This window comes from Pelobates fuscus, chromosome 3 (genome assembly GCF_036172605.1).
Source record: "Pelobates fuscus isolate aPelFus1 chromosome 3, aPelFus1.pri, whole genome shotgun sequence".
Classification (NCBI taxonomy): domain Eukaryota; kingdom Metazoa; phylum Chordata; class Amphibia; order Anura; family Pelobatidae; genus Pelobates; species Pelobates fuscus.
In genome coordinates this window covers 108,317,815-108,340,812 of record NC_086319.1, presented here as the reverse complement: position 1 = coordinate 108,340,812, position 22,998 = coordinate 108,317,815, and the positions used below count along the sequence as shown (strand labels likewise).

At 44.0% G+C, this 22,998-nt stretch overlaps 1 protein-coding gene across 2 annotated transcripts in view; it reads left to right on the top strand.

Annotated features, from left to right (window-relative positions):
- FGF1 (fibroblast growth factor 1) overlaps window positions 1–22,998 on the top strand; it is a 204,959-nt gene that overhangs the window by 172,610 nt on the left and 9,351 nt on the right. For both annotated transcript variants that reach the window (XM_063447406.1, XM_063447405.1), the window contains exons 2-3: window positions 3,006–3,210; window positions 17,504–17,607. In XM_063447406.1, the coding sequence (XP_063303476.1) occupies window positions 3,042–3,210; window positions 17,504–17,607 (273 nt within the window). In that variant the 5' untranslated portion in view covers window positions 3,006–3,041. The remainder of the gene's footprint in view (window positions 1–3,005; window positions 3,211–17,503; window positions 17,608–22,998) is intronic.

Sequence of the window (22,998 nt, the reverse complement as noted above, 5' to 3'; positions counted from 1 at the left end):
CCTCTCTGCTGTTTCTAACTGGATGGCTGTCCACTTCCTTAAACTAAACTTGACCAAAACTGAAATTCTGGTCTTTCCTCCCTCAAGTGTTGTTACTCCTGTGTCTGTCTCCCTCCAAGTCAACGGTGCTACCATCAGCTCCACCATGCAGGCTCGCTGCCTAGGTGTTCTCTTTGACTCCGACCTCTCCTTCAAGCCTCATGTGCAATCTATCGTCAAATCCTGTCATTTCCATCTCAAAAACATTGCGCGCATCAACCACTACTTAACGCCAGATGCGACTAAGGTGTTGGTCCATTCCACTGTCTTTTCTCGCCTTGACTACTGTAATCCGCTTCTCAGTAGTCTTACGTGCTCCCAACTTGCGCCGTTACAGTCCATAATGAATGCAGCGGCGAGGCTCATCTTCCTGTCCGCCTGCACCTCCCATGCCTCACCCTTCTGTCAGTCCCTACATTGGCTTCCTATAAAATATAGAGCTCAATTTAAAATTCTGGTTCTTGCTTTCAAATCTCTACATAATGCTGCTCCCACCTATCTATCCTCCCTTATACACAAGTATGTCCCGTCTAGGCCATTACGACTTACGTCTATCTTCTGTCCGTACTCCCATCTCTGATGCTCGCCTTCAAGATTTCTCGAGGGCTGCACCGTTCCTGTGGAACTCGCTTCCCTCTTCCGTTAGATGCTCACCCAGTCTCCACTCCTTCAAAAAATCGTAAAAAAACACTTCTTCATAAAAGCGTATCAATTAAACTGTTAATAGCTCCCAACTGATTCCTCTTCTGCAACTGTCACTAGTCTAATACTATCCTTACCTTTTGTGTCATTTTACCACACTCCCTCTAGCATGTAAGCTCATTGAGCAGGGCCCTCAACCCCTCTGTTCCTGTGTGTCCAACTTGTCTGGTTACAACTACATGTCTGGTAGTCCACCTATTGTACAGCGCTACAAAATCGGAATTTGACGGCGCTCTATAAATATCATAATAATAATAATAATAGTTGTATATACAGAGAAATTATTGTATGTAGATGGAGCCTCTCTCCCTTAAAATCTAAGTAGACAGGCATAGGAGATTAGAATAAAAATGAAAAATGTAATCTGTTAAATCATAATCCCAGCAAAGTAATTCATTAAATTCCTTAAATTACCAAAGTGAAACAACAAAGTGAGGTGAAGTGCCCACAAACATTTTTTAAAAAGAGATAAACACCCCATATCAAGACCGCCTGACCCACATTTCGGTGCAAATCCTGATGAAGTCAACCTATGCCAATCTAGGCTAGGCCACAGCCTAGCATTGGCAAAGTGGTTGTGTGATGAAATATCCCATTTTGCGGCCAGCGTAGCAGGATATGGAATGCTTCATTCTCCCCGGTGATATATTAAAATTGGGCCTGCATGAGTGGAGGCATGATTAATGGTCGCGCCAGCTCTTCACCACTCCGATACACCATTCGTTTGTCCTCCTTGTGTGGTCTGGATGCGGTGGGATTGCTTTTTTCTGCTTCATTATAAGTGAGAGACCCTGAGGAGTATGATTAGTTGGTGCAGCAGGGACCGTGATTTGCATGCAAGCCACCAGCTTTTCCCAAAAGGCCTAAAAAATAGAGGTGAGCCAATCCAGCAATCCCACCCTCCACCGCCAAGGTCGGAAGAGCCTGTGGCAGCCACCATGTTGCTTGCCAAGTGGTATCAGATACACATTGTTGCTGCGTGCCTCCATCTTTCACAGGAACCTCTATGGTGAAGACTGGGATCAACGTCACCGGTCCAGTCACCGTTACACTGCCATAAATTGGAGATCAGCTGCCTCTCCCTTCCTCAATATGTGCTAGGCTGCAAGATGCTCAGAGGCCCCTCCAAGACATTGTTGACTACGGTCACAGCTTGTCACTGGCAGGTGAGTCGAACCCAAGCTATTCTGTGTAAATTTAGTGTGCCTTAGTATCCAGTAGTGACCTAACAAATCTCAATTTTGTCCGGGAGCTTTCGTAACAGACGTCTTGCAGACCTGGCAGTCAGGCCCTGTCCGCTACATAATTAATTTTATAGGAGACAATACCTCCCACTTGCTTACTGAGCTACTTATAGAATGTTATTTAGTACTCAGGCGTCTTAAGGCTTTCTGTCGAATACTTGCTATTAAGGCTGAGGTTCCCAAGCATTTTATATTAAGTGTTTCTTTTACCTTTCTACGTAACACATTATAGTATGCACTTTTGTCATTATTTAATTAGTGACGGACTGTATTGCCGTGATCTGAGCACTATGTGCTACTTGGAAAACTTTCTTAAATTATTTTTTCCTTCTTTCTGTTCTCTCTTGTGAAACACACAACTGTATTGAACACAAAGACAAAGTACATATACAGGATATATTTATAATTTTAAAATTATCGCATCTAAATTATTATTTGTTATATTTAAAATATACCTGTTTATTATAAACCATATAACAGCAGATTTTATGATTATGTTTCTTCGGCTTGATATACCAGCGCGCGACCTCTGTGAATGCTTGTTGAAAATGCTCACATTGTTCTGTACTATTCAATCCCAAAACCTCAATAAAACTAATGAATACATAAATGATTTTACATAAATCCATTCGTTCCTATGATAAGTCTCAAGTACTTTGGTTATTATGATGGAATTAATTTTATAGAATGTTTTCTTTCAATAAGTATAAATGTCACACCTGAGCTTGTTATACTTGTAAACCTGCAAATTCTTCAATACAAATATATTTGAGAAAAAATCTAATTTTACTTTTATCTACATTTTATATTTAAAATAAATATATTACTATGCAGTGTGGGTGTAAAAAAACTGTATAATCAGCAAGTGAGCAATGACAATTTTCCAAAAAGAAATGCATCACACTTTCCCAACTACCATTCTTACATTTTATGCATTCTACTTCTATTGCTAATTATTTTATGCAACAGTACAAAACAACTTCAATTTGTAGGTTTCGAATAATACCCTTTTCCTTTCAGCATTGAAGGGACCACGGAGCTGGGGAAGTCCGAAAGATGGCAGAGGGAGATATCACAACCTTTGCAGCATTGACTGAGAAATTCGACCTTCCTCTGGGCAATTACAAGAAACCGAAGCTATTGTATTGCAATAACGGGGGATACTTCCTACGAATCCTTCCAGATGGAGAGGTGGATGGGACTAGAGACAGAGAGGACCTGCACAGTAAGTGACTTTTCTACCCTTTTAAGGTACAACTACTCGACAAAGAGGCCAAATTGAAGCAGTGTTAAACTACTGTTATTATTTTATTATTTATATAGCGCCATCAGATTTTGTAGCGCTGTACAATGGGTGGACTACCAGACATGTAATTGTAACCAGACAACTGGATGTACAGGAACAGAGAGGTGGAGGGCCCTGCTCAATGAGCTTACATACTGTTTGTATGGTCTACAGTTATCACGCATTTATTGGGATAAATATGTTTCAAACATGAGCCTATCCTGCCCAAGGTTTATTGGATACTAAGAATAACCACTTATAGTGCCAGGAAAACCACATTTAAAAAAAAAAAAAGTGTTTAAACCACTGTGTGCTCTGTAAGCTTGTACAACTAGTAGTGTTACTGTAAGAGTTTGTAATTGTCACATTTATTATAATATTGTAAAGCGCTATGGATTAAGTTGACACTATATAAATGCCAATAATAATAATAATAATAATTGCTGCTGCAATAATTTGAAGGAACGGATAGTGTTTTGAAAGAAAGAACAACCATTAGTTATTACTCTAGAATTTTATTTTTGGTGATCATTCACAAAACACAGAATTGTAGTAAAATAAAGTGCTGATTTAGATGTATAGGTGATACTCGAAAAATTAGAATATCGTGCAAAAGTTCATTTATTTCAGTAATGCAACGTAAAAGGGGAAACTAATATATGAGATAGACGCATTACATGCAAAGCAAGATAGTTCAAGCCGTGATTTTTCATAAGTGCGATGATTATGGCTTACAGCTTATGAAAACCCCAAATCCACTATCTCAGTAAATTAGAATATTGTAAAAAAGGTGCAATATTCTTGGCTCACAGTGCCCCACTCTAATCAGCTAAGTAAGCCATAACACCTGCAAAGTGTTTCTGAGCCTTTAAATGGTCTTTCAGTCTGGTTCAGTAGGAATCACAATCATGGGAAAGACTGCTGACCTGACAGTTGTGCAGAGAAACATCATTGACACCCTCCATAAGGAGGGAAAGCCTCAAAAGGTAATTGCGAAGGAAGTTGGATGTTCCCAAAGTTCTGTATCAAAGCACATTAATAGAAAGTTATGTGGAAGGGAAAAGTGTGGAAGAAAAAGGTGCACAAGCAGCAGGGATGACCGCAGCCTGGAGAGGATCTAATTTTTCAAGTATCACCTGTATTTCCTACTCCTATAGTCACAGCTTGGCTTTTTTTTTTTTTACCGACATTTTCAAATTCCTCCAATTTTCAGTTCACTGCAATTCTGTTAAACAAATAAATCCTTTGTGTTTTATTTTAATTTGCGGCAGGCTTGATTGTCCTAATAAAATGTATAAATCAACAACATGTACAACATGCATGAATTAAAAGGTAAACATTGGCTTTAAAGGCAAATGTGCTCTAAAACTACTTAGCTGCCAATGGATCACCAGCAGAATGAACCATGTTTTCACTTAATTGGGTCAATACTTACACTCGAATTTTTCTTATAATGCAGAAGGTTAATATTCATCCCCAGATATTGAATATATATTTTTGTGAATCCAGTAACACAGTACCTGGAGAGATATACAAGTCAAACTATTCCAAGATTAATGGTTTGATTTCTGTGTCACATTTATGACCACAAGTTAGCCGGGGGAATCCCAATTACTGTGTGTGCTTCCAGCTAGTGAAATTCAGCCTTATTCGGAATGAGAGAGGTAAACATCAAGTCCTAACACGTGGATATCTCCTGGTTGGAAGCTAACCTGGAACAACTGTTTAAAAGCACAGAAATTGCATTGTGTAAGAGGTATGAAAGAGGTCATCTACAGTTTCCCCTGGAGTTATATTCGATACTCTAACACATGTTGGTTTTCTTAATTAATTCTGAGAAAACATTGTCAGAGACAAAGTAACCTCACTGTACAACTCACAGTGAACCAAAATAATTAAGTAAGTGAGAAACACAAAATGTTGATCGTATGACTGTGCGTGAAACTTTGAGTATATAGCCACTGCAGAAGTGAATGACTTGTTGCCTCTTTGTGTCCTTTATTCTAGTGGAACATATGTCGCCCTGATCCTCATATTACAATATTCTTACAAAAGCCAAAGTAATATCAAAGTAATGATTTCCCTTTACATTCAATGTTTAACCCCTTAAGGACACCTGTAACTTGTGAGATTTCTGCACAACCCAAGAGCCAAATAAAATGTAGTTATTGGTAGTATTGTTTAAAGAAAAAGAAAAACTGACTTTTCCATTATTATTTACCTGTCATGGCAAACACACTCTGCACAGAATCTATGTTTCAACCAATGCCATGCTGGCGAATTAGTGTGCAAGGAGCCACTGAAAGGATGCACTTGGGTAGGCTTTTTTGTGCAAGAAGGTATGAGTGCACACAAGGTATTGTATGGCCTACAATGCAGACGTGCTTACTGGGATGATTTATATAAAATAAAAAAGGGAACTGGCAATTTAAGAGAAAGGCCAGTTCTGATTTAAGGACCAAATATTACATGACAGGTGCATAGTTGTACCCTTGGGCATAAAGAATAAAAAAAAACTTACGTACCCAATAATACACAGACACCAATATGTTGGGTAAAATTCTGTCCACATCTTTTAATATAATATAATAGCAATTTTAATAGGAAACGTCATTGTCAAACAAACCCTGTATATCAATAACCCCCCACAACATGACATGGACCCCAAAATTAACAACATAACACCATAACATTATAGCAACTTAAATAACACCATGAAACACAACTTGCCCAAATGATCCAATGTACAGAGATACCCCTACATCCCCAGGTTCTGAGCCACAGGCCAGCTCGTAACCTACCATACAAATTTGTAAACCATATAATAGTTCCACCCCCAAATTTACCTATCCAGCCCCCTGCCACAGCTCAGACCTTGACCCCTAAAGATGCCTGAGCACTGTCACCCCCAAAATACAATGCCCTGGCCAAACCTTACTGAACTCCCAAATTGAAAAGGTTGAGACCACCATCCGAACGATGTACCCCATCCAGGCAAATATAACCACCAACATGCATTCCAGCTCCAGGTGCCTAATCACCAACCTGCCGACATTTTTTAAGAATACTACCATCAATTTATTGACCTTAATCCTGAAGCATGATGCCTAGCATGTTTCCAGTGAAACCAGAGAGCCACTAACTCCTTCAATTGGTCCACATCTCTTTCCACTTGTTTATCCAACTCACGCTTTTGCATCTGTACCAGGTCATTACCTCCTACATGAAATAGACTAAAATCTGGGGATCCCTACCTTATCCAACTTGCTAAACACCTACCAACACATCTATTTCCACCTGAAACCCGAGCCAATGTAACCTGGTCCACCAGAACACCCAGCTGCTGACTTTGGAACATGACTGCAGCTCTCTTCTGTACCTGATGTATATATTAATGGCCCACGAACCATGCAACCAACCAACCGTAAGGAAGCAAACACAAAAGCTCAAGTAAATAACATACTTCATAATAAGAATGTTTTTTTTTGTATGCCCATGTCCATGCACCACTGTAATGGATGAAGCAAACGGGTGATTAAAGTGAGACCAACCAACGTATTGTGAATAAAGAATATAACTTTCCTATTCCTCAATTGCCCATCCCACAATGAAAGTGCCACACCAATGGAAACAACGCAAGGAATGCAAGTTTGCGAATGAGTGGTCTTATTTTCCATTCCGCACGTCAATCCTCTGCGCACCATTGATCTCTAAAATAAGTCCCAAAGCTCACTCTCCCTGAAGCGTCAATAAAGAGCTCCAGCTCCTCAGAAGAAACCGCCTTTTTTCTAAAAAAACATTGTCCCGCTTAATTGCCTAGGAAATGTTTCCCATACTTCCAGGTCTGCCTTCATAGCAGCAGTGACTCTGAATAAAGTGATAAGCTGATTCCTTCCCACAAGTAGCCTTAGCCAAAAAACTCACCCCATCGGGATAAAAGATCAAATATTGTAACTGCCTCACTGTCACCTTCCTGGCCTCTTTTACTGTTGCCACAACCTGCGCACTGCAATCACTTGGTCCATAGAAAGCCTACACCCACCAATCTCCAAATCGATCTCCACCCTAGGAAGTAAAACATGTAGCTGGGCCCTCCGTTTTGTCAGCCGCCAATGTTACACCCATTCCAATGTTCTCATCACGTATCGGCAAGACTTTAAATTTAGAAGATCCCACACAAAGAAAATCATCCAGGTGGTGAACGATAAATCGATTACCAGCTTCCTCTCTAACTACACATTCCACAAAAGTGCTAAATATTTTCAAGTAAGCACATGAGATGGAAAATCCCATCGGCAGACACAAATCCACTTGCCTTTGAAAAAGCATCTTAATAAGTGATGGCATTCAGAATGTATGGGTAACGGTCCAAAAGCCAACAGTCTACATCTGCCTTAGACCAACAGAGCATTTCCCCTAGACCACTTAGACAACTCGACCGCTTTGTCAAATGATGCGTAAGAACCTGAACATAAAACAATATCATCATTTACATTTTTTCAACAGGAACGTCTCAAATGGCCCTGCCATCCTAGCTAGCCGTACCTCCTTGAAAAAATTCTCCCTAACCACCTCAATGAACTCCAAAACTGATATCAAGTCACATAACTGCCTAACTGCTTCCCAATCCTAAAACCCGAAAAAAAACACGCGCAAAACGAACAGCGTAGCGGCTCAGCCAGGGTAGCATCGCACCTAAGCTCACTGGGGTTTGCCCCTGTGGCAATGGATGCTGCCATAGAGCCAAAGGCACCAGTGGTAGAACTGGTCTGTATCCTGCTCGAAGCACCTGCCGAGGCTGTGGGCTACCCCACAGCCATGGCTTTTGTGCTTGTTGTGCCCCATTTGCTTTGGCTATCATTGGGTAGCCAGAACATTTTTTTTTAATTAACTGCCATCGTACTTCCACCATGCTAAACCCCCATATGTACGATAAGCTTCCCATATTACATCTAGCTAACAAAACTATGGGGAGCTTAATACCGATGCCTTCTCGCCAATTACAATCGCATGGATGTAAAAAAGCCCAAAACCAATTACCAAAAGACTTGGGTATCTTCTCATACCACCGCCTTTTCTCATCCCCTTTTTCTTTACATCCTTTTTATCCTCTACATTCATGTCAATGAATTCCTCTAAGATCGAGAGAAGATAGCCAGACGACTTATATCCATCTCTGTCCCTCTGCTGCCTGCTGTCAGGATCGGGTCAGGGATCCAACACGCAGAGTACAAAGAGTAGCAGATACGTATACCGGTCCTTAGAATGGCCGGACTTAACGTATAACTACGATAGAATGGTCAGAGACAAGCCGAGGTCAAGGGAACGAGAAGACAGGTAAGCGAGAGACAAGCCGGGTCAAGGATAACAGAAAGACAGGAGAGTAAATACCAAAGCCGGATCAGAACCAAAAGGCAAGAGAGTAACAAAGCACTGTGTGACTAGGCGGACTAGAACCACGACAAGGCAATGAGTAAATGAGAGAGCCACTGTTAAGTATCCTGGCTAGGGAGAGAAGACACGCCTCCGGCGAGTCCTGATTCGTCTCCCGAGATTTGAGTGACAGGACGTTCCGGGTTGGCGTCATGACGTCGACCTCCGGTCCTCCTGCTATAAAAGGAAGTGACTCCCTCGCGGCCGGCGTTAGCAAGACCGAGTGAACCGCGAGGGGCCGAGGAGACATGCCGTCCGGACGGATAAACTTCTAAGTCTCTACCTCTCTCAGAGGTAGAGGCTTCAGGTACCCTGACAGTACCCCCCCTCTCAGATACGCCCACCGGGCGGAAGGAGCCGGGGCGAGATGGAAAGCGGGAGTGAAATGCCCTGCGAAGGCGAGGAGCATGAACATCCTCTTGTGGTACCCAACTCCTCTCCTCAGGACCATAACCCTTCCAGTCAACCAAATATTGTACTCTCCCCCGGGAGACACGAGAATCAATAATGGAGTTAACCTCATACTCCTCCTGACCCTCCACCTGAACAGGGCGCGGAGGGGCGATTGTGGAGGAGAATCTGTTACAGATTAGAGGTTTCAGCAATGACACGTGAAAGGAGTTCGGGATGCGTAAAGTAGCTGGGAGAGCTAGACGATACGCCACTGGGTTAATTCGAGTCAAGATCCTGTAGGGACCAATATAACGAGGAGCGAATTTCATGGAAGGAACTTTAAGGCGAATATTCCTAGTACTCAACCAAACTCTATCGCCTGGAACAAAATTCGGAGCCGCCCTTCTACGTTTGTCAGCATGTTTCTTAACCAGTATAGAATTGTGTAGAAGAATCTGTCGAGTCTGATCCCACAACTTCCTCAAATTGGCCACATGGACATCAACCGACGGCACTCCTTGGGAAGGAAAAACCGAGGGAAGAATAGATGGATGAAAGCCATAGTTCATGAAGAAGGGGCTTGAATGCGTAGAGTCACAAACGAGATTGTTGTGCGCAAACTCCGCCCAAGGAATCAAACCGACCCAATCGTCCTGGTGTTCGGAAACAAAACAACGTAAGTATTGCTCAATCTTCTGGTTGGTTCGTTCGGCAGCTCCGTTAGACTGAGGATGATAGGCGGACGAAAAATTCAATTTGATGCCTAATTGAGAACAGAAGGATCTCCAAAAACGTGAAACAAATTGGGAGCCTCTATCAGAAGTGATCTCCGAAGGAATCCCATGCAAGCGAAAAATCTCTTTAGCAAATATCTCCGCTAATTCAGGAGAAGTCGGGAGTTTAGGCAAAGGTACGAAATGTGCCATCTTGGTAAACCTATCGACTACGGTGAGGATAACAGTGTGCCTTTTAGAAACAGGCAAATCCACAATAAAGTCCATAGCCACACAGGACCAAGGTTTGTCAGGAATTTCCAGAGGTTGTAGAAGACCACAAGGAAGCGAATGCGGTAGTTTAGTTTTAGTACAGACCTCACAAACTCCGATAAAATCCTTAACATCCTTCCGTAACGAAGGCCACCAGAAATCCTTGGAGATCAAAGAATACGTCTTGCGAACACCCGGATGACCAGCCACCTTACTCTCGTGCAGACACTGTAAGAGCTCCAATTGGAGTTCAGGAGGAACGAAATGTCTGGAAGCCGGAGTCAGTCTAGGTGCCAGATGCTGCAAGCTCCTTATCTGATCAAGTAGCGGAGAATGGACTTTGAGAGTAGTGTTAGCGATAATGTTACACTTGGGTACTATAGAGGACAAAACCGGCTCAGATACGGCAGCAGGTTCATATTGGCGAGATAAGGCATCGGCTTTAGAATTCTTAGAACCTGGCCTATATGTGAGTACGTAGTTGAAGTGAGTGAGAAATATGGACCAACGAGCCTGTCTAGATGATAGTCGTTTAGCCTCTCCAATATAGGATAAGTTTTTATGATCTGTCAAAATAGTAACAGGATGCAAAGTACCCTCCAATAAATGTCTCCACTCCTTCAAGGCCATTATAACCGCTAGTAGTTCCCTGTCACCAATGTCATATCTGCTTTCAGTACCTGACAATTTTTTGGAAAAGTATCCACAAGGATGTAATGGTTTATCTACACCCAACCTTTGGGACAGAACAGCACCTATACCTGTCTCAGAAGCGTCAACTTCGAGTAGGAAAGGTAGTGTAGTATCAGGGTGAACTAAAATTGGTGCGGAAGCAAACAGCTCCTTGAGTGTCTTAAAAGCCAGAAGTGCTTCAGTAGACCAATTCTTAGTATCAGCCCCTTGTTTGGTCATATTGGTGATGGGAGCAATGATAGAGGAGTATCCCTTAATGAAACGTCTGTAGTAATTGGAGAAACCAATAAATCTCTGGATAGCCTTGAGACCCTTAGGTAAAGGCCAATCTAATATGGATTGGAGCTTCTCCGGATCCATTTCAAACCCCTCCCCAGAAATCACATAACCAAGAAAGGTAGTTTGGGATTGGTCAAAGCTGCATTTCTCTAGTTTGCAGTATAAGCCATGCTGAAGAAGTTTGTGTAAAACCCTTCTGACTTGTCCGTGGTGAGTTTCAATATCCCTGGAATGTATAAGTATATCATCAAGGTATACAATCACACAGTCATCTTGAAACTCCCTAAGAACCTCATTAATAAGGTCCTGAAATACCGCCGGGGCATTGCAGAGACCAAAAGGCATTACAGTATACTCATAGTGCCCATATCGAGTATTGAATGCAGTTTTCCACTCGTCTCCGTCGTGAATTCTCACCAAATTATAAGCACCTCTAAGGTCTAACTTAGTGAAAATCTTAGAACTTTTTAATCGATCAAAAAGCTCGGTGATCAAGGGAATCGGATATACATTTCTAATGGTTATCTTGTTAAGACCTCGGTAGTCAATGCAGGGTCTTAAAGAACCATCCTTCTTTTTAACAAAAAAAAATCCAGCCCCAGCAGGAGAGGAGGATCTTCTAATGAACCCCTTGTCTAGGTTTTCACGAATATACTCCTCTAGAACTAAGTTTTCATTCGTAGACAAAGGGTATACATGACCCCTGGGGGGCATAGTACCAGAAAGTAAATTAATTTTGCAATCAAAAGGCCTATGTGGTGGTAAGGTATCAGCCTTTCCTTTGTCAAATACTGCCTTTAAATCTTGATACAAGGACGGTATCTGTACTTTGGTAGAGTCGGTAGCGTTATTAAGTGAGTTGACACTACAAAGAGGTGACACTTTCTTTAAACAATTCTCTTGACAATCCTGACCCCACGAAACTATTTCCCCTGATCTCCAATCTATAACGGGGTTATGTCTCTTAAGCCAGGAGTATCCCAGGACTATGGGAACAGAAGGAGATGAAATGAGTAGTAGGGATATTTCCTCCTTGTGTAGAATACCAGTAGTTAAGTAAAGAGGTGTGGTCTCCCGGAAAATCACAGGCTCAACTAAAGGTCTACCATCAATGGCCTCAACAGCCAAGGGTGTCTTCCTTAACTGGGATGGGATAGTGTGTTTGGTGAGAAACTTTTGGTCGATAAAACTCTCAGCAGCGCCGGAGTCTATCAATGCCATAGTCTCTAAAGTTCCCTTTTCCCAAGTTAAAGAGACCGGTAATAGGAGTCTATGTTCTTTGTAGTTATGAGTAGAGGACAAAATCGAAACACCCAAGGTCTGTCCTCTAGAGAAACTTAGGTGCGAGCGTTTCCCGGACGACTGGGACAGCTCAAACGTACATGACCTCTGGCCCCACAATACATACACAGTCCCTCCCTTCTCCTGTACTGTCTCTCCTCCTCTGAGAGACGAGTAAGGCCTAACTGCATAGGTTCTGAAACCTGTGGAGTTTTGGTTTCAGAAATTTGAAATGATGGTGCTAGTCTAAAGTAAGATTTACCGGTTCTATCTCGAGTATTCTGCCTCTCCCTTAGACGTTCGTCAATACGAGAGATAAAGGAAATTAAGTCCTCCAGGTTCTCGGGAAGCTCTCTTGTCGCTACCTCATCAAGTATTACATCGGATAATCCATTTAAAAATACGTCTATATAGGCCTGTTCATTCCATTTTACCTCTGCCGCCAAAGACCTGAACTCTAGTGCGTAATCCACAAGTGTTTGGTTGTCTTGTCTAAGGCGCAACAGTAATCTGGCTGCATTGACCCTCCTGCCAGGGGGATCAAAAGTTCTTTTAAAAGCAGCTACAAAGGCATTATAGTTATAGACTAATGGATTATCATTCTCCCACAACGGATTAGCCCATCTCAGAGCTTTCTCAATGAGTAAGGTAATAATAAATCCCACTTTTGCCCTATCAGTAGGGTATGAACGGGGCTGTAGCTCGAAATGGATACTGATCTGGTTCAAAAAGCCACGACACCTTTCAGGAGAACCAGCATAACGTACAGGTGGGGTAACTCGGGAAGAAGCACCTACAGTAGCTACCTCTAGCCCTGAACCCACAGAAGAAGCAGACATATTACGCATCTCCTCAGGTGGATTAATAGGACGAGATAGCAGCGCCTGTAGTGCTAGAGCCATCTGATCCATCCTATGATCCATGGCGTCAAACCTAAGATAAGGAGAACCAAGCTGACAATTTGTACCTGCAGGATCCATGGCCCTGTCGTAATGTCAGGATCGGGTCAGGGATCCAACACGCAGAGTACAAAGAGTAGCAGATACGTATACCGGTCCTTAGAATGGCCGGACTTAACGTATAACTACGATAGAATGGTCAGAGACAAGCCGAGGTCGAGGGAACGAGAAGACAGGTAAGCGAGAGACAAGCCGGGTCAAGGATAACAGAAAGACAGGAGAGTAAATACCAAAGCCGGATCAGAACCAAAAGGCAAGAGAGTAACAAAGCACTGTGTGACTAGGCGGACTAGAACCACGACAGGGCAATGAGTAAATGAGAGAGCCACTGTTAAGTATCCTGGCTAGGGAGAGAAGACACGCCTCCGGCGAGTCCTGATTCGTCTCCCGAGATTTGAGTGACAGGACGTTCCGGGTTGGCGTCATGACGTCGACCTCCGGTCCTCCTGCTATAAAAGGAAGTGACTCCCTCGCGGCCGGCGTTAGCAAGACCGAGTGAACCGCGAGGGGCCGAGGAGACATGCCGTCCGGACGGATAAACTTCTAAGTCTCTACCTCTCTCAGAGGTAGAGGCTTCAGGTACCCTGACACCTGCAGACCGATCCCTGCGCACTATACTCCTGCTACGATAGGTTTCCCCTGTGGCCCAACTGCCCTGCTGCCTGACTGGGGGATCTTGTTTCCCTGGGAAGAGTGTAGCCCCTATAACCCACTCTGTCCTCTGCCACTATTCCCAACCCCTCTTGGACTGCCTGTACTCGCCTGTCACTCCAGCTTCCAAAGGACTCCTGTTCCACTTCCTTGCCATGATAATCACTGGACCCCTTAGGCCTGCACTGTCTGCCATAATACCTCCCAGCTCTGCTGCCAGCTGCTCCTGAACCCAGTCAGCTCCCTTCTGGGTTACTATCTTGATTCCATCCAGTATGGCTGCAAAGACAGGCCCCATGATGAACCTGTCACTCCTGATGCCAAAGGACTCCTGTTCCATGCTCAAATCTGCTGTTCTCAGTGATTTCAACTGCTCCTGAATCTAGTCAACTCCCTTCTCCTGGGTTGCTCTCTTGATGCCATCCAGCATGGCTGCAAACACAGTCTCCATGATAAATCTGCAAGACAAAAAATAATTATCCAAGGCCTGAAGCCACACTATCAGTGCTGGCAATAACAATAAGGTCTGTGAGAAAGCATTAGAATGGGAACATTTTAAAATGGCTGCCCTATATGTACCAGCTTGCCTATCCCAGATAACTAGCCAATCCAAACACATTTTTTTATTTTTTTGTCAATCTCTTTTTATTGACATTTTTTGTTTTTTATCGCACCCATGCGGGCCATGTAACACAAAGAACGTACAGTATAAGTATACATATGTTGCAAAACAAGGTGTACTTTAGTCTAAGAAGAGGTATGTATAACAGAAATTGCGGACCAACATTAGTATGTTATCAGGAGTGTGTAAATTGCTCCGGGAGAATGGCTATGTGGTATAGGTGGGCTTAATGCAACCCAGTCAGGTTGTGAAGTTATGGCCTTCTTCTAAACGTTCCCTTAGCCCAAGAGGGCCTTGAGGTGAGGGGGGCTGGCAATGGAGCGGCAGGTCACTCCTTCTTAGAGGGGAACAAGTGGACTGGGTATGGCTCCAAGCAAACAAGTTAAATACCTCAAATATGTAGCTGAACAGTGTATGTCCTGGTTGCTAATGCCTATTTGGCTCTCGGGGGGGGGTCAGGCATCTGGTGCGGATCGTTGGTTGGTATCCTGCATGGGTGCGGGGAGACCCGAGGCCTTACAGAATGTTGGGGACTCAGCTAGTGAGTTTATGTACAGTTCTCTTATGTGTGACTACCAGGAATCTGGGAGATTTCTAGTGATATTCTATTCCTGCTTCTCTGAGGATGCTGGTGACTGGGTTCAGCGATCTGCGGTTGTCGTTGCTGCAGCATAGCACCTATGTCCTTGGACCCTGAGGGCGACTCCGGTGGAGATTTTTGGGACCGTCGGCCCATTGTTGCTGGGGTAGGTAAGTGTTCTGTGGGGAGGTCTTCCACCTCTGGGTTCTCCGGTTGTTAAAATCTGCCCAGGAGTGCCGACCAGTCGAGGGCTGATGTGGGTTTGTAGGCCTCAGGTCTGCGTTTCACTAGTTTACCTGTGCCGGGTACACAAACGGCATGGGGGGCAGCTTGGTTGTGCTCAGCTAGTGCCCCCAGGTCAGGAGTGGGTTATTTGAGGGTTTTAAGCCTCAAATATCAGGCTTTGATGCAGGTTTTGGTCGGGAGCGCTGCTGGGTCGCGTCCGCTCCGGATCATGGTCAGGCTCTGCCCCCTCCCAATCCAAACACATTATCTGTAAATGCCCACCTTCTAGCTCTGTCAAGGCCATATTCCACTAAGCTGTGCTGCTCCATGGGATACAATTTGCAGTCATCATAATTTGGCCCCTTAGGATCTTAGGCCAGCTTACAATGTATTACTTGAACTCAAGCAAGCATTGAGCTTCAGAATATGATATTTAAAAAACAGATTAGGATATTTATAGACAGTTATTGGTCCTTAAGTGATTAAGAATACAAGGTAGGTGAGGAATGTAGAATGTAAAAGATAAAAGGATAGGAAATAAGTTGACTGTAGGTAGATAATTAATTAATATACTAAAATGATAGAGCACAAGATTTAAAATGCGAGAATAGTGTGACGGAACGCTGGCACTCCGCCCATCGATGCTCCTAACACTTGCCGAGGACTCCAAGCACTCCAACCTACACCATCAGCACTGCAGACTCCACTTCCAGCAATGCAGCTGCGCTGGGGTCTCGCCGTCTTTCACCCACCCTGGATCTAAGGCCAGGATCCAGCTTCCAGTGGGCAGGCCTCTCTTCTCCCAGAGAGCGTAGCAGGAACAAGAAAAGCTCTTACAAGAGCTTACCCTGGGGAGTATAGTGTAAATATTGCAATCCGCAGAGTGTAGTTATCCCATCCCCCAAACATGAGCCAAGACTTCAAGAAAGGGTCAAGTAACGGCGTTCGAATTGTCAAATTCATTAGTTCCAGGGAAGGTAAAACTTCAGTGATGTTCGTGCCGTTTTGTAGCCGATTTCAGTTCCATTAATTTGACGGCGCACATACCGCTGACCACGTTCGAATGAATTAAAATGGCCACCGCCACGTGTTCGGTTTTCGAATGGCGGCCACTTCGGCACTTTGGCTGCATCCGAAGTGCCAGTTTAAAAGTACAGATCCTTTTCCTAGTAGTTAAAGGGCCAGCAGCAGCACAATAAAAATCCATTATGCCCAAATACGTTCTTAAAGGGCAATACTTCCCAGGGTCCGTAGTCACGTGGCAGGAGGCTGGCAAGTAGTCCTCTCCAATCTGTCCTGTTCACTCTTTTTGACCCTATGCTAGATGCTGGGCATGCGTTACTAGCTGCTATACAAATATGTATACTCTCAGATCCACATACCAGGTCTACATGTTAATAAAAATATCTAGAACCTGTTTTTCTTCCTGAATCAATGGCAAATATATCTCACAAAACTGAAATACATGATGGCGCAGCTATTTTGCACACTTATCAACACATACAATGATATAAGGAAATATTATTTATTTGGATTTGTGTATATGTGTGTGTATACATATATCTCATTAATGGTACAAGTCTAGTTGAGATACACAATAGTTAACAAGGGTCTTTCTAAGCCTACTTTTTTAGAGGATATTATATTTGTGTATGTTCCCTAACCATCACATATTTTCTGACACATATATTTATTCTATTGTATTAATACGTCTTTAAGTACGTTTGCATAATTGTTTTCTAACTTTGTTCTTGCATTAATGTTTAATAAGAGTAAACCATTCCGGGCAGGCAAAAACTCAGTCCATTATAATTGCCTTTTAAGAACCATGAACAATTCATTATAGGTTATTTTACTGTTCAGATTAGCTTAGATTCACTATCATACCATGTGAGATAGCTTAGAGTAAGGTATTCCAACAGCTGAATCTCTAGAACTCTTCAATCTGCTACTTTTATTCACAGCAATATCCACTAGGTGACCCATCCTTCCCAAGTCAAATGAATATGTACCATTCACTTAGGCAATAACTTGAATATATCTGGATGTACTTGAAAGCTGGTGAAAGCTATACCTGGTAAAATAACTTTATAAATGATTTTAAATTAAATGTTTTGGTGTCTCCTTCTAGTTAAATTGCAGTTAAAGGCAGAAAATGTAGGTGAAGTCAATATAAAGTGCACGGAAACTGAGAATTATTTGGCTATGGATTCCACTGGACGCTTATATGGATCTGTGAGTATAAAATGTGTGTATAGTTTTCACTTTTGACCTAGAGTTGGCAAGAAAGGGCCGCCCCCCCCCCCCATCTCCCCTCTCCACATCATGCCGTGCAAGTACAAATGCAGGCGCTGTACCCTGTGCTTTATGGACCTCCGAGGTGGGCAGTGTGTGCTCATCAAAGGCGGCGAGGGAGCTGTAATCCTTCTGCCCTGCTCCCTCGTCTGTCAGTGAATGTGTGTGTGTGTGTGTGTGTATGTTAGTGAGTGTGTCTGTCAGTAAACGTGTGCGCATTAAATAGTGTGTGAGACAATCACTGTCTGTCAGTGAGTATATGTCATCAGGGCATGTTGATTCTCAGTCTGCCCATCCACACTGTCATCCCCACACTCTGCCCCCCACATGGTCATCCCCACATAGTGCCACCCAGACTGTTACCTTCCTACACACTGCCCCCCCCCCCACACTATCACCTTCCTACACACTACTGTCACATTTCTATACACTGTCCCTCCCCCCCCCCCCATTCCAGCCCACAGGTAAGAGGCAAGGAGGAGGGGATAAGCCCAATTGTATTTAAATGTCTCACCCTCCAGCACTTATCCAACACTACATGCACTACACAGACAATACTACATACACATACACTACATCCACTACACAGACACTGAATCCACCACACATACACTAGATACACTACATACTGCATTCACTACTCAAACACAGACACTGCATCCACTATACACCCTTACAATGTATTCAATACACACACTGCATACAAGACACACTACATCCAGAACATGGGAAAAGGGGAAAGCAAAGACATGAAAGGGATGGGAACAGAGACATGGAAGGAAAGGGGGGGAGGCAGAAAATACATGGATTTTTCATGGACAGTGTGGGTACATCAAAGGTATGACACATTATCTACCTGGCTGAGACTGTAGAGGGATTAATAGGGATATATGTGCATGTGTGTGTATATATATATATTCATACTTACCGTATATACTCGAGTATAAGCCGACCCGAATATAAGCCGAGGCCCCTAATTTTATCCCAAAAAACTGGGAAAACTTATTGACTCGAGTATAAGACTAGGGTGGGAAATGCAGCAGCTACTGGTAAATTTCTAAATAAAATTAGATCCTAAAAAAAATATATTAATTGAATATTTATTTACAGTGTGTGTATAATGAATGCAGTGTGTGCGTATGTGTGTGTGTATGAGTGCAGCGTGTGTGTATGAGTGCAGCGTGTGTGTATGAGTGCAGTGTGTGTATGAGTGCAGTGTGTGTATGAGTGCAGTGTCTGTGCATGAATGCAGTGTGTGTGTATGAATGCAGTGTGTGAATGCAGTGTGTGCAGGGCCGGTGCAAGGATATTTGCCGCCGTAGGCAAAACATTTTTTGCCGCCCCCCCATATGTCCTGACTTCCCCTCCTCCTCCCTCAGTGGTCCTTACCTCCCCACCCCCGTGTTCCTTCACTCCCCCCCCCCCAGTGGTCCTGACTCACCCCTCCCCTAGTGGTCCTTACCCTCCCCTCCCCTAGTGGTCCTTACTTCCCCCTCCCCTCCCATAGTGGTCCTTATCCCACCCCCTCCCTCTCATAGTGGTCCTTCTCCCCCTTCTCCCTCCCATAGTGTTCCTTATCCCCCCCCATCCCTCCCATAGTGGTCCATATACCCCCCTTCCCTCCCATAGTGGTCCATATACCCCCCCTCCCTCCCATAGTGGTCCTTATCCCACCCACTCCCATAGTGGTCCTTATCCCCCCCTCCCTCCCATAGTGGTCCTTATCCCCCCCTCCCTCCCATAGTGGTCCTTATTTTTTTATTATTATTATTATTTTTATATTATTATTTCTTATTTTATTAATATATTTTTTTTTCGTCCCCCCTCCCTGCTTGATATATGGCAGGGAGGGGGGCTCTCCTTCCCTGGTGGTCCAGTGGCAGTTCAGTGGGGGGGAGAGGGGGGCTGGCAGAGCTGTAACTTACCTGTTCTGCAGCTCCTGTCAGCTCTCTCCTCCTCTGCGCCGTCCGTTCTGCTCTTCTGTCAGCTCCCAGTGTAAATCTCGCGAGAGCCGCGGCTCTCGCGAGATTTACACTGGGAGCTGACCGAGGTGCTGACCGGACGTCGCGGAGGAGGAGAGAGCTGACAGGAGCTGCAGGACAGGTAAGTTACAGCTCTGCCAGCCCCCCTCTCCCCCCAGTCTGTATTATGGCAATACAAATTGCCATAATACAGACCTTGACTCGAGTATAAGCCGAGTTGGGGTTTTTCAGCCCAAAAAATGGGCTGAAAAACTCGGCTTATACTCGAGTATATACGGTACCATAATTTTCTTTTTCTGGCTATTATTCATGGCAGCATATACATATGGGTTAGCTCCTCCCCTTACAGCTGACAGGAATAAAACAAAACATTAAAATGTGTATCTCTGTATAGGCCCCTCAGTCAGTAACAAGCTCCTACAGAGGGTTGGGTAAAAAAACCCACACTGGGTGGGTAGTATATGCTGCCACGAATAATAGCCAGGAAAAGAAAATTACGGTAAGTATGAATACTTTTTCCTCTTTCCTGGCTAATCATGGCAGCATATACATATGGGAATACCCAAGCTTACCAGGGAGGGACAAGAGAGACTGAAGACATTGAAAAAATAAACTTTAAAGGTACACTCCAGGCACCCAGACCACTTCTGCCCATTGGAGTGGTCTGGGTGCCAACTCCCACTACCCTTAACCCTACAAGTGTAATTATTGCAGTTTTTTGTAAACTGCAATAATTACCTTGCAGGGTTAACTCCACCTCTGGTGGCTGTCTACTAGACAGTCACTAGAGGGCACTTCCTGGTCCATAGCACATAAAATAGCACAGATAGTTCCTCATAGCAAAGCTTGAAAAGCATTTTCAATGCTTTTCTATGGAGTGCTCTAATGCGCATGCGCGGCATTGCCACGCATGCACATTAGGTCTCCGCGGCCGGCAGGCGGGATCAGTCTCACCCACCGGCCGACGTAATGAAGAGGAGGAGCGGCGGCGACCCGACCCGCGGCAGAGGTTTCAGGTAAGTGACTGAAGGGGTTTTCACCCCTTCAGCAACCGGGGATTGGGAGGTGGGAGGGAGACCTGCAGTGCCAGGAAAACGGATTGTTGTTTTCCTGGCACTGGAGAGTCCCTTTAATGAAAACATATCAGAACAGCTCATTACTCAGAAGAGTGAACTGATTGAAGGACATGATGTCCAAACTGAGATTCATTCGTAGCTCTAACATCCAGTTTGTAGTGGTGAATGAATGTGTTCAACGAAGACCAAGTGCCAGCCTTGCAGATACTGTCAGGAGAAGCATTTGCAACAGAAGCCCAAGATGCAGAAACAGCACAAGTAGAGTGTGCTCTGATTCCTCTAGGTCAGGTGTAGGCACTGTGCCTAAATAAGATTGTGATATCCCGTAGCGTGCCGGTCCTATGTTTTTAAATTGAGGTGTGTATGTTGATGTATTCTGCTTGTGTTATTTATACTGCAGTTGCTTTGTATCATTGAATTTGTGCGTATATGAGGTGTTATATTGTATATGTTCACAAGTAGTTTGTGGTGTCGTGTATGATACATATGAATGTGGACTGTGTATGGGGGCTGCTTGTGGAATTGTGTGTGTGGATGGATATGTCACATTGTGTATTTGGTAGTGTGTATATGTGTGGGGCTGTTTGAGGTATTGCATGTGAGAGGCTGCATATGGGGTTGTATGCATGCATGTGGATTGTCAGTGGTGTTGAGTTTATGCGGATTGTGTGTTGTGTTTGTGGGCTGTTTGTATTTTTTGTATGATGGGAGGGTTATTCTGCAGCTCTGTGTATATCTAGCAGTGTGGGTGCCATCACTTCCTCTACGTTCTGCAATGAATACATTGAGGATTGTCCTTATTTATTTATTTTATTTTTGCGATTTATATAGCGCCAACAGATTCCGTAGCGCTTTACAATCTTATTAGAGGGGGGATTTGACTATAAATAGGACAATTACAAGAAAACTTACAGAAACAAAGGGTTGAAGAGGGTCCTGCTCAAACGAGCTTACCGTCTATAGGACAGGGAAAAGTAGTCAAATTAGGTGGGAGTGGAGCAGAGCTGTAGGAGAGAGTAGAGTGCTGCCCTTTAGGAGAGAGCAAGAGGCAGGTATGTGAGGCAGAGGTTAGTCTGGAAGGCCATAGGCTTTCCTAAAGAAATTAGTTTTATGGCACTTCTTAAATGATTGAAGACTAGGGGAGAGTCTGATGGTGGTGGGCAGGCTATTCCATAGGACGGGAGCTGCCTGCGAAAAGTCCTGCAAGCGCGAGTTGGCCGTACGGGTACGAGCGGCGGACAGAAGGTGGTCACGGGCAGAGCGGAGGGGCCGAGAAGGGGCATACCTATGGATCTGTGAGGAGGTATAAGAGGGGCTAAGATTATTCAGTGCTTTATAGGTATGGATTAGCACTTTGAATTGACTCCTATAGGATACAGGAAGCCAATGTAAGGACTGACAGAGGGGTGAGGTGTGAGAGGACTGACTAGAGAGGAAAATCAGTCTGGCGGCAGCATTCATTACAGACTGTAGCGGGGCAATATGGCTATTGGGAAGACCATTTAGGAGAGAGTTACAATAGTCCATGCGAGAGATTACTAGAGCATGGACAAGCTCTTTAGTAGCATCTTGTGTAAGAAAGGGGCGGATGCGGGCGATGTTTTTGAGGTGGAATTGGCATGATTTGATAACAGACTGGATGTGAGGCTCAAAGGTGAGGCCAGAATTAAAAGTAACAGCAAGACAACGTGCTTGTAAGGATGGGCTGATATGGGTACCACCAATCTGAAGGGAGAGCGAGAGAGGAGGATTAATATTAGGAGGAGGAAAGTTCTGTTTTGGAAAGATTCAGTTTCAGAAAGCGGGAGGACATCCAATCAGAGATAGAAGAAAGGCAAGAGGTGACACGTTGCAGGACATCAGGGGAGAGGTCTGGGGAGGAGAGATATACCTGGGTGTCATCAGCGGTACAGGCGGTATTTGAATCCAAAAGAGGTAATAAGCTTGCCAAGAGAGGCAGTGTAAAGAGAAAATAGAATGGGACCAATTACAGAGCCTTGAGGGACTCCAACTGAGACAGGATGAATGGTGGAGGTATCATTAGAAAGGAAGACGCTGAATGAGCATTGGGAGAGATAGGAGGAAAACCATGAGAGGACAGAGTCACAGAGACCGAGTGATTGAAGAGTTTGGAGAAGGAGAACATGATCAACAGTGTCAAAAGCAGCTGAGAGGTCAAGAAGAATTAGTATGAAGTAGTGGCCTTTGGATTTAGCTGTGATAAGGTCATTAGTGACTTTGTTAGAAGGGGAGGATGGGTCGAGACATGTTTT